Source organism: Megalobrama amblycephala, unplaced genomic scaffold, assembly GCF_018812025.1.
Source record: "Megalobrama amblycephala isolate DHTTF-2021 unplaced genomic scaffold, ASM1881202v1 scaffold373, whole genome shotgun sequence".
Taxonomy (NCBI): domain Eukaryota; kingdom Metazoa; phylum Chordata; class Actinopteri; order Cypriniformes; family Xenocyprididae; genus Megalobrama; species Megalobrama amblycephala.
This window is the reverse complement of record NW_025953350.1, coordinates 166,962-181,505: the sequence shown is the minus strand read 5'-3', so window position 1 is coordinate 181,505 and position 14,544 is coordinate 166,962. Positions and strand designations below refer to the sequence as shown.

General features: G+C 36.9%; 1 protein-coding gene across 2 annotated transcripts in view; it reads right to left on the bottom strand.

Moving 5' to 3' along the window:
- Positions 1–7,429, bottom strand: part of LOC125261223 — a 54,835-nt gene extending 47,406 nt beyond the window's left edge. Inside the window, exons 1-2 of one of the 2 annotated variants that reach the window (XM_048179839.1) lie at positions 7,199–7,429; positions 6,852–6,905 (exon numbers count right to left, since the gene is read on the bottom strand). In XM_048179839.1, the coding sequence (XP_048035796.1) occupies positions 6,852–6,867 (16 nt within the window). In that variant the 5' untranslated portion in view covers positions 6,868–6,905; positions 7,199–7,429. The other variant, XM_048179840.1, reaches the window with a different exon arrangement.
- Between the last annotated feature and the right edge of the window lie 7,115 nt (positions 7,430–14,544).

Sequence of the window (14,544 nt, the reverse complement as noted above, 5' to 3'; positions counted from 1 at the left end):
AGAGACCATTCTTCAATCCAGAGCTCCTTCCACAAGGAAACTATATGCCTTGAAGTGGAAACTGTTCACTTCCTGGTGTCAAGAACGACAGCTGGATCCAGTCTACCGCCCGAGAGTTCCTACAGTGCCACTTCTCTTCTGGGTTAACCCCATCTACACTAAAAGTATGTGTCGACTATATCTGCTTACCATGCCCATGTGGATGGTACTACTGTTAGGAAGAACCCATTAGTTATTCGTTTCCTCCGTGGCACCCAGAGGCTGAGGCCTGCGATGCGCACGAGGGTCCCTGCTTGGGATTTGGCTATTGTGTTAGAAGGCCTATCTACAGCTCCTTTTGAGCCTCTTGAGTCAGGCTCAGATAAGTTCCTGACACTTAAGACTGTCTTCCTTCTCGCCATATCATCCCTGAAGAGAGTAGGAGACCTTCAGGCTCTTTCAGTGTCCCCGACCTGTCTTGAGTTTGCTCCGGAGATGGTCAAAGCCTTCCTTTACCCCAAACCTGGGTATATTCCGAAGGTTTTGACTAATGTTCCAAGGCCTATTGTGTTGCAAGCCTTTTGTCCTCCTCTATTTGTTACCCCAGACCAGGAGAAACTGAATCTGCTGTGTCCAGTGTGAGCACTGGACACATATGTCCACAGAGCTGCCCTGTGGAGGAAAGCAGACCAGTTATTTGTGTGCTTTGGACCACATAACAGAGGTCGTCCAGCATCTAAACACACTGTAAGCAAGTGGATAGTCGAGGGTATTTCACTCGCCTACGAGGTCTCTGGCCAGCAGTGCCCATTAGCTGTCAGAGCACATTCGACTAGGAGTATGGCGGCCTCCAAGGCCTTAATTTCGGGGGTTTCCCTCAAAGAGATCTGCGATGCGGCTGGTTGGTCCTCGCCACTCACTTTTGTGAGGTATTATGACCTTGACCTGGACGCAGCTCCAGGATCATCGGTTCTGCTGTCTTAAGTGTGCCAGAGTTTCACACAGGTATTTGTGATTATGGCGTTTTGGTATATCGTTCCCAAAGTGATCCTATCGGACGCAGCGCAAGTTTCCTCAAAAGGGAACGTCTCAGGTTACGTATGTAACCATAGTTCCCTGAGAAAGAGAACGAGACACTGCGTCGCATTGCCATACTTCCTGCATCCCTGTGATCGATTTGCTTCTGCAGTTTGAGCTGAAGCCGGTCTCGCCAGATGTGTATTTATCCTTTCCTGGTCGTGACGTCATCCGCCTGTGACGTTCGCTCTCGCCATTGGACTAGTTGACAGTCGTGCATCAGACAATATCACGCCCTATCGGACGCAGCGTCTTATTCCCTTTCTCAGGGAACTATGGTTACATACGTAACCTGAGACGTATTCTACGTTATTACGTGCAGAGGTTTTTGGACCAATAATTAGAATCAATGTTTTTTCAGAATTAAGTAGTACGAAATTCGTCCAATTTTTTATATCAGCTACGCATTCCGTTAATTTTGTGAATTAAAAAAAGCTGCATATAATAAAGTGTATAAACTATATATAATCACATCTTAGTAAGATATGTCAACATTTGAACTGATTTAAAGTTTTTTTGTTTTGTTTTTTACATTTGTATCATTAGATATTTGAGTAAACTGAAACCCAGTACTTACGTTTAATAGTTTTTCTCTCAATTTCTCTCAAAAAAATCCTGACGTCACCGGTGCGCAAAGAATTCTGGGGTAGGCAAGGCCACGAAGGATCCATCATCTGTTGTATCCTTCAAACAAAGGAAGCATTTGAAGGAGCCTTCGAATTGGGACAGCCTTTATTGCAGCAGGGTGATGCAATCGGTCTTTGAATTGAGACGCAGCTATAAATATGGGTTGTAAAAATAAGAGCGCTTGAAACATTCTTTGGTGGAACTTGTCATTTGTTCGCGAAAAACAGCATTTGAGACTCGTAGTAGCAGATTAAAGCAGTTGTACTGTAGTTACGGACTTGTGATTGTGCTAGAAAAATATCCAAGAAAAACAATGTATTTATAACAAAATATTCTACAAGTGTGCAACTGCACTGTTTGTTCTGCACTGTAAATGTGTTCAAATCACACTGCATATCAGTGTGCAGTCTGCATAGTGACTGATTTTTTATTTGAAAAAAATTGAAGGAAAAAAAACATTGCCCCCGTTAAACAACCACAAAAAGTTTTTTTGTGTAGCCTATTCCAAGTCTTTACTCAATAATACTTAATTACAACATGTACTCTCCTGATCCGGCCCTATGCAAAGCATACTAAGAGAACACTGCTAGTTTCAGTTAAAGGCACAATATGTAAATTTTGGGATTAAAATATCCAAAAAACACTAGAACAGTGTTATATATTTTGTTGACTTGTGTACTTACATTATCCCAGATGTTTCCAAGAATGTTTAAATCCAGAGGAATAAGCAATTTTAACCAGGACACGGACTGTGTCTGTGCGTCGCATATCAATGACATCATACCTGCGTTACCCTCGATTTCTGGTTTTATTTTGTAGAAACCATGGAAACACAAAAGACCCTTTAATATATTATGTTTTATTAAACAAGGGAACAACTGTTTGGATACATTTATAGATAGAAAACTAATCAATGTTATATAGCTCAACACGTTTAGTCTTACTATTTGAATCTCTTTTTTTTTATTATATTAATATGATATTCTTATATCGATCTAACTTACTGCAGTGTGCAACAAGTGTCTCATAGCAGCCGAGCAAATGCAGAGTAACGTTATAACATCATTTTCAACACACTCAAATGTATCTAATATGATAAAGAGCACTGAGTTACCCCACATACGGAAGCGGCGACTCATTCAGCTCCCACAGCACTCGGCCCTGCTCTGTTTTATAGTACAGTAACGTTAATAATTTCATCCATGAACATGATTTCTGCCTGAGTCAAATCGGATTCTTTTCCCCCGGCTGTGAGTTGAAGACGGCATCTACCATGATTCTGCGCTCAATCTCAGCGTCATCAAGCTACGCCTTTGTTTTGAATAGGTGAACTCTAGCGGCGAAAAATTCCATATTGTGCCTTTAATATTACAAAAATGATTTAGGTACAAAAAAAAAAAAGTAAACTTCAGTTCTACTTATTTAAGTAGATTGGACAATTAAGTAGGAACAAAATGTTTAGCAAATAGTGTTACTTCAACTTATTGTAATTAAGTAAATTTAACAAGCAGCATTTTTTTTAACAGTGCTTCTTTGTTTAGATGGGGTGTATTCATTTATGTTGTGTACTGTATGACCTACATAAGGCTTACTGCCTATAAGCATCAGGATTGGGCAAAAATACATCAAAATGTATTTTAAAATAAAATACCAAATACCTTCATTTTAAGAGTATCAAAATAAACTACAAAACACAGCCACCACACCATGTATCAAAATAAACTACTGTATTTTTGTATTTTAAAAATACTAAAAAATACTTTTACAAGGGAGCATGAAATTCAATTAGCCTATTTGATCTATCCCTTCACCATTACACTGACTCAGTTGATTAAATAAACAATGTTTGACAGCTTTTCTCATGCAATAAATCTGACATATGCCACCAGTTAAAAGCACAATATGTACAGTAGGATTTTTGGATTAAAATATCAAAAAACCACTAGAACAATGCTATATATTTTATGGACTTGTGTACTTACATTATCCCAAATGTTTCCAAGAATGTTTAAATCCAGAGAAATACGCAATTTTAACCAGGACACGGGCTGTGTCCGTGCGTCACCTATCAATGACATCATACCAGTGTTACCCTCGATTTCCGTTTTTTTTTTTTTTTTTTTTAGAAACCATGGAAACACCAAAGACGCTTTATATTCCTCATCTGCCTAATAAAACATATTATATGTAATATATTATATGTTTTATTAGACAGATGAGGAACTGTTTGGATTCATTAATCGACAGAAAACTAATCATGTTATACAGCTTCTTGTTTAAATCTCGTTTTCTTGATTTCCCGCGAGTACCATGTTTTACCATGACTAATATCGATCTAGCTTACTGCAGTGTGCAACAAGTGTCTCATAGCAGCCACTGAGCAAACGCAGAGTAGCATTTTAACAACTTTCAACACAAATGTATCTAATATGATAAACAGCGCTGCGTTACCCCATATACGCTAGACCGGCGACTGTGGCATAATAAAAGTTCCACTGCTCTCGAGACGCGTTTGTCTCTCTTGTCGCGTTCGTCTCTCTTTAGCAATTGCTCCAGCGGTCTCGTTCAGCTCCAACATCACTCGGCCCTGCTCTGCTTCGTACTACAGTAACGTTAATACTCTCATCCATAAACATGATTTCTGAGTCCCATCCCGATTCTTTTCCACTGTCTGTAGACGTAAAGACAACACATCCCATGATTCCACAAAAACAAGGATAAGCCACCGAATAAGTGACCTCTAGCGGCGAAAATGTACATATTGTGGCTTTAACAGATCAAATATTCACATATCCCTGTGATCTCCCAGATGAAGGTTAGTTTTATAGTAACCCACAGTTTAATGTTTAACTGTTTGCAAATGACTCATAATTGTATCCTAATTTAGTTATTTGGTGTTTGGTAACAAAGGGCCTACTTTGCATCAGCAACACTGACTCAATGACAAACAAGTCATTGATAAGAAGACAACTGATGGCACCTCTATTCATAGCACTAATTAATAGGGGTGTAAGAAAATATCGATACACGTGAATATCGCGGTATTATGTTTGGCGATACTGTATCGATTCTCAAAAACACTGTATCAATATTTATTTATTTATTTACATTCAAGGTTCGTGGCTTTGTGTTTGGTTTAAACCACAGACTGTATAAAACCCAACCGCTAGATGGCAGTGTTATCTCAGAACGTAAACTGACGCGTAGCCGGAGAAGCGTGAGGTGCATCACTAGCGTTAGCATTTGCAAACCCAGCTCACAAGACGATAGAATTATTGCGCTCCAGCGGTATACAGAGCTGAAGTGTGGACTGATTTTGGCTTCAACTATAAAGAACCCACTAAGGAGATCGACAAGAGTCAGTTGTTTGCAAAATAGGCCATGTTAAAATCCAAAACTCGGGAAACGCATTGAATCTGAGAGCTCACTTAACATCCCAACGCGATCCACGCTGCTGAGAGGCATTTAGATAGAATATGTAGTAATGTTATGTACTGCGCGTTTTCCTCTCAGTAACAAAATAAAAACACAACAAAAATGACAGCGATGACAACATAAAGAAATCTGAACATAGTGATGTGGATATGTTTGCTCTGTTCAGCACTTCAGTGAAGGCACGTTTATTTAAATAGCACTATACATTAGACTGCTTTACAGTATTAAATATAAAACAAACAGACATTCAGTCATGAAATGGACTATGCACTAGTTGTTAAATAGTTTAGAAATTAAAAACTGCTATACTGTGAACCTTTAAAACATATACACTTAAAGAATCCTGCAGTCACTTTACTATTTTCCCTTAGATTGCACAATATATCACTAATAGTGATTAGTGATATCAATGCAAATGATACTGTATTGATTAATACGAATAAAGTTGTTTGTAAGGTTTTATGCATATAGTGGTGTGTTCTTTATGACTGTTTTTTCTAAAATGACATCCTTTTTCTAAAAAAACAAGAAATATCGCAATATATTGCCTTTCTTACAGTATTGCAATATATCACAATATATCATATCGTAACCCCTGTATCGTGATACGTATCGTATCGCCAAATTCTTGGCAATACACAGCCCTACTAATTAATCATTTGATTGTTAATCATAGGGGGCTGCTGCTCAGTATAATAATTTTCAAGAACATTATGTAAATTGGTAAACTATTTAGCCTAGGCTATTAAAACGCACACCAAAACTTAACATCTGTTCTGAACTCAACAAGTCTGGGCAAACTATTGAGTAAGCACCAATCAGAGGCCGCATTTTTATGATGTCATCATGTAGACTTCTTACAAAGTATTTTACAGTATTTTAAAACTACAAAAATACAAAACACTAAAGTATTTTGATACAAAATACAAAGCCATTTTAATCAACCCTATCAAATACAAATTACAAAATACTATTTTGTATTTGAAATACATGTATCATAAATACTGCCCATACCTGATAAGCATGATTTACAGTGTATTAATAAATGACTTTGATTTTGTTGTTAGAGTTAATTTCTTGCACTATGAACAATAAGTGATTATGAATAAGTGAATAAGCTTTGATCAAATGTGTTTGATTTGTTTATTTTTTATTGATTTTTTTTATGTGTTTGATCCTGACCTTTGCTTGTACACTTCTCAGCTGGTTTTAGTGTTGCGGTAATTGTTATTTGGCAGGCAGAGTGGTCATTTTTTCAATCACTGAATGAAGGAATCTTAGTATGGACTCATGGTTCTAAAGTTACTAAATGTTACATAAGATTAGTGACACTCCTATTTGGTACTGTTATGGGTCGGCATAAATTCCACTGTAAAATATAGCCAACTAAATATAACCAAAATCAGCTGAGAAACATGTATACATGTATGTATACAGGTCTGATTAACTGAAATGAATGTTTTTCATAAAGAAAATTAATAACAATTAAAAACATAATGTGTTTTAATGTTTTATTTTGAAAGTTTAACATTTGTTTGTAATTCTCAATATTTTTGATTCATAGAATTTAATTCACATATTCCTGTAAAATAGGATTTCTTTATGTAAAATATTTTATTGTTATTTTGGGGTGAAATATTCTGGAAGGCTTGGTGATATTCATACTTTGTAATGTGATACAATATGCTGCTGGAATGAATACTAGAAAATAAAGCTTTCCAAAACAGATTTACCTTGAGAAGATTCCATTGCTTTTCTCCCGTATTCTTGAATTCAGACTGTGATATCTATTGGGTAAATAACACAAAATCACACAACACCGTTCAGATAATTAGATGAATCAAAACATGGTGCTATAAATAAAAAATATAAATTAGCCTATTCATGAAGCCTCGTGTGAGGCCAGAGTTGAAAACTGACCTCTCTTTATGAAACAATCCCAATCATCAAAGCACATACAGTAGTAGCCTACTCTAAAGTTCAAGGCAACATTTTATTTTAAAATAGATCAAAAGTTTTATGTTCAAACATTATGCATCAATTGACTCGTTTAATGATTACAGGTTCGTCGGTTTCTTACCTGTTTAGAGCCTGTACGCGTCTCTTCCTGAACAGCGTCACACCTGCTTTCGGTTCATTCAGGAAATGTTCACTTCTATGCAAATTAGGGGAAGTCTACATTCTCTTTATGCAAATATTGCGGAGCGAAAAGTCTGGCCATCCAAGTTGGAACAACGGGATGATCTGAAATCCAACGCATAAACTAGGCAGGATTTCACCTTTCAACCAGAAGCGTGTGCACTATAGCCTATTATGAGAGAACTACTCATAAAACATTGAATAGCCTAGTTGATAGTCAAATGGCTGAGAAAAAATGAACTATCGAAAATAGATGTTATGGGTAAATTCTCCATAAATGTAAATGAATGAAGACAAAACATGAAAAATTAATACAATTAATAATAATAATAATAATAATAATAATAATAATAATAATGATAATAAATAACTGAGATGTCCGCAATTCGCTGCGTACCAATTCGCTTACCGTGCCCAAAAAGTAGGGGCGTAGCACAACCGTAAACATAACCTAAGTAGTAATTACTTTTTCCACATTAATTTCACACAACATGAGGTGTACTTTGTAGCATAACCTATATGACAGCTTAAAATATTAGCCTATCTAATATAATTTTAAAAAATTATATTAGAAGTCAGTTTTCTATACATAGCCTACATATACATGCACTAACATTTGTATAGCATTTATGTACAAATAAAAAAAGTTCCTGTGAAAAACTAAACTTGTAGTTAGGCACTGGTTTGGTATAAAAAAGTCATTTTCATGCTGTGCAGGGCCCCACCACCCCTCTCGAATCAATGTAAATGGTACGACCCGCAGGTCAGGTGCTTCTGCTGCTGACCTGCGGTGAATCAGTTAATGAGACAGGAGCTGGGCTGCGTTCCAGTTCGGTTTTTAAATGCCCTTCCCTCGCTAACTTCCCTCGGTCTCGTTGACTCGGATGTACGTCATTGCTTACGTTGCACGGGTGCCCACTTCTTGCGGAACCTTTGCAATGGGCTGAACTGGAACGTCCTAAGCCCTTGATCACTTGGAATCTGCAATGGAGCTGATTTATTATTTATTTTTTCCCCTTACAAATTTGTTTAATTCAGCATTCTATATGCATATATGTGTGTTTTAAATGTTTAAAAAAAATAATTAATATATCATAGAATTGTTTGTGGTAGGGTGAATTAAACGCGATATGCGGTGACGTCATAATTGTGTTGCATTGTGGGTTATAGAGCTGCCTGAAGTGTACATGTGAAGTAGACTCGCTCCCTCGGTTAAAATCGAGGGAGCGAGGGTCTGTCCATGTAAACTTCCCTCGTCCACTTCACGAAGTGGAACGCACTTCAAAATGGCGGCAGGGATTCCACCGAGGGGAAGTGTGTAGGGAAGTTCGCGAGTGCGTGTCTAAAACTGGAGTGGAACGCAGCCCTGGAGTTAGCCGTGATATGAACTAGGAAGACAGGGGAAGAGTCATGTTTTTCCTTAAGAAAGGAAAATCAGGGGCTCAAAAACGAAAAGAAAAGAAGATTAAAGAGAGAAAGGCAAATGAGGGCAAGCAGTTTCTCACTCAGTTTTTTGAAAAGAAATGTGAGCTCCAAATGCATCATCGAGCATTGACATTGTTTTAACATAAATATCTACTCCAGGTAGAATAGCATACATTTATGTTCGTACTCTATTTGAATAATATACCAATACTTTATAGTATCACACCCTACATAGCGAGCAAACAATATTTCTGGGTAACAGGGAGTGAGAAGCAGACGCAGGCGGAGCTGGGAGCTCAACACACTGCCACTCCAGGCAGCTGCGCAGCTTGTCTCCTCTTCTGCTGCAGTTCTCCCCAGAGTCAGAAGTTAACATGAAAACACTGTATATTTCCCTCCATTGTCAAAATCTAACACCCGCGAAAACACAGATTGTTAGCGCCTATTTTACCGCATCGTTATGCAAATTAGCTCGCGCACGCTCTTACATTAAGTACAGAATTGTTCTCAGTTTAATGCACATCTTAATGATTGAAAATGACTTATTTTAAAACGTAATTCAAAGACTGAATGTCTAGTTTGGCGGTTAGTGTACCCTGTGATTCTATAGTCTGCATTTATTTTAAACAAATAATCAGCAATTAACTTGTACTTAGCCTATACTTTAAAAAGGTATTGTGACAATAAAGGATATTTTAGCAACCATTTGAAGCCATATATTTCAGTTTCAGACCCTGCAGCAGCAGGCCCCTCATCATGACCAGGTGAAAGCAGTGACAGTGAGGTGGATGTGACCGTGAGACAAGGTGAGCTTTTAGTGGAATTGCCTGTTTTAACACTTAGTAATTAGTAATTAAGTGTTAAGAGGAAATGGGCAAAATGGGTACATTGTTATTGTACACATTTAAACTTTAAAGGGATAGTTCACCCAAAAATGAAAATTCTGTCATCATTTACTCTCCCTCAAGTTGTTCCAAACCTGTATGATTTCCTTTCTTCTGCTAAACGCAAAAGAAGATATTGTAAAGAAGGTTGGTAATTAAACAGTTGCTGGTCCCCATTGACTTCCATAGTATTTTTTTTTCCTACAATGGAAGTCAATGGGGTCCATCAGTCGTTTGGTTACCACTGGAGCTGCTGAATGCCATATACAAAATGCAGCTAGAAAGCATTTTTGGAGAAGTTTGCATTGGCTTGAGGATCTTTACACTCCCAGTGACTGTTGCTGGAGGGGAACATGCTTTCAGTAAACTTAAACTTGTAAAGAACTATTTAAGATCAACAATGTCCCAGGATAGACTGAACAGCCTTGCCATACTCTCTGTAGAAAGTCAGTTGGCCAAAAAACTGGACTTTAAAGACCTGATCAGCAAATTTGCGCATGCAAAGACCCGTCAATGGGCATTTAGTAAAAACTGACATTATTTAGTTTGTGTTTATTAATGTTCAGACCAAAGTTTTTTCTCATTTGGTATGGTCATTGTTCAGAACTGCTTTACAGTATATTTGATTTAGTCCAGGGGTAGGGCGTTATTTTCCTATCAAATGTCGAGAGCGCATTATTGTAGCGCGAAAGTACATTAATATAATGCGCGAGCGCGAATCTCTCTGCTCGCGCGCGGAATATAATGTGCCGAGCGCGAATCTCTCTGCTCGCGCGCGGGAACTGGCGCGCGCTCTCAGATAGACGCTGCTCTTGTAAGAATTTTCTCTGGGCTCGCTCAGAAAATATGCCTGCACTTAAAACGTGTCCAGTGCAATCGCGAATCTCTCCTCTTCGCTTAAAGTATATAAGGTGTCGTTTTGCTATTTACCTTGATAACTAAGCAATCAGTCGTGTCGATCGTCGCGTACCTTCCGTGAGCAGAAGCCGTGACCAATGATGCGTGATAAGAAGCGTGACACTTTCGTCGCCCCCCTACTCGCCTGAGAAGCCGTGTGAGAAGCTACGTGACGTCTGCGCCGTGACGTCTAAAGTAACTTTTGCCAGTTGTTATTTTGTATATTGTCTGAAGTTCTGTAAATTAGTGTTTTTGCTTTGTTTTGAGCAAAAAGAAAAAAACACATTTAACATTTTAGCACCTCAAAATCGCTGAATATTTCTCCATTCCTAATTTTGTTTAAATATGTTGACGAAAACATGGCCTATTAGCCAATCAACTGACATTCAAAAGATGTGCTATTGCTTAACTTGAAAATGCTTGGGTTTAATGTCCTACAATGACAACCATAGACAACTAATCAACACATTTCTCCTGTCATAAACACTACAATGATATTACTGCATTATCCAAGTAAAACATGTTGTTTCAGAGTTTTGTCCCCCATAGAAATCCTTTAGCCTATATATATATAAAAAAATGCATGATGCATTAAAGACAGTTAAATTAAAAGACCAAATTCGAAATTAAAAGATTAATCCAGAGAGCAAGCTATGGCCTATTATCAAACACTTTAATCTGTAATATTTTAATAGAAATTTTAATTTAAGCTATAGCCTATAATACTGGAAAAATAAATATACATGCAGAACAAACTTTCATAGCCTATTAGTTAAGGCAGCATATTAGAATAAATTAAAATAATTATTCATGGGATAAGCATTTCACATATGTCAATGTACAGTAAAACTATATTGTCAGAACATGGTTAAAGAAATTTAATGGTTACATTCAAAAGTATGGAAACAAATAAGCTTAAAAATAAGGAATATAAGCTTAAAATATTCCTTATCCTGTGGCTCCCTCTATTGGACAACATTTTCAGGCGAACCTCTTTCAGATAAAATGCTGATCGTTAAGAAATTGCTGTTAGCTTCCCGAGCATCAATAACTGTATTTGGCTTCGATGAGTCTGCGACTCCCGGCCTGAGATTGTGTCCCAGACGGCAATAAATAGTTCGTGAATATTTGTAAATATTCATGGCTTAAACAGCTGGAAAATTGACTGCAGTTCTGTGGATGTTTTTCCCAGGCAGGGTTATTATAGCCTACTTAACTAACAAAAACTAAAACTATTAAAACATTTATGCTAATCGAAATAAACCTGAATATAAGAAGAAAAAAAAAATTGTTAAAAAACTTAAACTAAACGAAAACTAGAAATGTCGCCTTGTCGATGTCATTTCGTCCCCCCCCCCCTGACTTTCAACCGACGAGATCATTATCTTTTCATTAACCGACAAAGTAAAATAAAATTAGAATTCAACGAAATTACAATGGATACCTGTCTGTGACCCATTAATAAAATCCCAGGGGTTTAATTCGTTTTAGCCTACATGAAGAAATAGCAGAATAAACAACAGAACATGAGGATTCATCATCATCACCATCATCATCGGGCAGCAGCGCTTCTGAATGGAGAAAAACAGGATTAAATCCTAAAGGAATAAATAACCTATGCGCAAATTTATTTGACCTAATAAACATATTAACAAAATGAAATGAACAAAATGCGACAAGTAATAGACTAAGCTATATGCTGAGTTTCGGTTCATTTTTGAGAAGTCCAGAGAATGGAAATTCTTTTTGTTTTCTTTATTTTACAGGCAAATTTTTCTTTTTATTGTGAGTGTACAAAAATAATAGGCCTATTTAACCCTTCACAGATTCGAAATGTGTTACATAAATGTGACCATAAATGTCTGAGTATTTTAATTTTTTCCCCGCTTTTATAAGAAAATATAAGTGATCGCGCCGGCGCCTCACACTCACACACATTTTTTTTTTTTATGACTGAGCACTGATCTTAATTCACTTGCCCAGCAACATCACCTAAAATATAACTAAAGCTTAAATATAATAATTCAATTTATTAGAAAAATCGAATGCAAGCACATGAGAACAAATAAATAAGTCTTTTATCCACACGTACGTTATCCAGGCGTTTATCCACACGTACGTTATCCAGACGTTTATCCACACGTACGTTATCCAGACGCAAAGTAAAAAAATATAGCGTGTGTCTATTATGAGGGGTGAATTCAACAAAATTTGATGATTGCTAAGCAAACTGAGAGGAGAACTAACGTGTATACAGTACGTGTGGATAAACGCCTGGATAACGTACGTGTGGATAAACGTCTGGATAACGTACGTGTGGACTAACGTCTGGATTTGTATGTGTGGATAACACTAATGATATTTTAGCTTTATTCCTATTTTGCCCAAAGGAAGCTTTAAGGTGTAAATGTTCATAAGTTGGAGGAAGCATTACAAATCTGTCTCCCTGATTGAAGCTTGGCCATTCCTCCGGCCACCTCTGTTGAGCAAGCACCGAATTAACAGCTGACTTTTCTCCGTTCAAAGGACACACCGGCCATTCCAGCTGAACTAAGGCCTTCACCTCTTAATATGGCTAATAATAAAATAATAATAACAAGCCCAAAAATGCATATAAGTGGCCATGGTAACACTGCAAGTGCGCGCTTGGCTTGAAGCAGCTAAACAAATAAAACACAACAGAGTCGAGCTCGACGGTCAAACGTGTTTATTTTTTTATTTTTTTTAAGCGCATGTTTACTTAGAAAATAATGGAAAAGTGCTGCAATGGCATAAACAACCTTAAGGTTAGAACAACGAAATAAACAAATATATTGCATGGTTATATACGCTCGTTTGAGATGTGTTGCATTAATTATTATTAGAAGACTTATTTATTTGTTCTCATGTGCTTGTATTCGATTTGTCTAATAAATTGAATTACTATAGCCTATTTAAGCTTTAGTTATATTTTAGGTGATGTTGCTGGGCAAGTGAATTAAGAACAGTGCTCAGTCATAAAAAAAAAATAATGTGTGTGCGTGTGAGGCGCCGGCGCGATCACTTATATTTTCTTATAAAAGCGGGAAAAAAATAAAATACTCAGACATTTATGGTCACCTTTATGTAACACATTTCGAATCTGTGAAGGGTTAAATAGGCCTATTATTTTTGTACACTCACAATAAAAATAAAAAATTGCCTGTAAAATAAAACAAAAAGATTTCCTTTCTGTGGACTTCTCAAAAATGAACCGAAACTCAAATACTTACTTTCGCAGTTTGTTCCTTTATTTTGTTAATATGTTTATTAGGTAAAATAAATTTGCGCATAGGTTATTTATTCCTTTAGGATTTAATCCTGTTTTTCTCCATTCAGAAGCGCTGCAGGTGCCTGAAGATGATGATGATGATGATGATGATGAATCCTCACATTCTGTTGTTTATTCTGCTATTCCTTCATGTAGGCTAAAACGAATTAAACCCCTGGGATTTTATTAATAGGTCACAGACACGTATCCATTGTAATTTCGTTGAATTCTAATTTTATTTTACTTTGTCGGTTAATGAAAAGATAATGATCTCGTCGGTTGAAAGTCAGAGGGGAAAAACGAAATGACATCCACAAGGCAACATTTCTAGTTTTCGTTTAGTTTAAGTTTGTTTTACTAATATATATATATATTTTTTTTTTCTTATATTCAGGTTTATTTCGATTAGCATAAATGTTTTAATAGTTTTAGTTTTTGTTAGTTTATAACCCTGCCTGGGAAAAACATCCACAACTGCAGTACAGTCAATTTTCCAGCTGTTTAAGCCATGAATATTTACAAATTCACGAACTATTTATTGCCGTCTGGGACACAATCTCAGGCCGGGAGTCGCAGACTCATCGAAGCCAAATACAGTTATTGATGCTCGGGAAGCTAACAGCAATTTCTTAACGATCAGCATTTCATCTGAAAGAGGTTCGCCTGAAAATGTTGTCCAATAGAGGGAGCCACAGGATAAGGAATATTTTAAGCTTATTTTCCTTATTTTTAAGCTTATCTGTTTCCATACTTATACTTTTGAACTATAACCATTACATTTCTTTAACCATG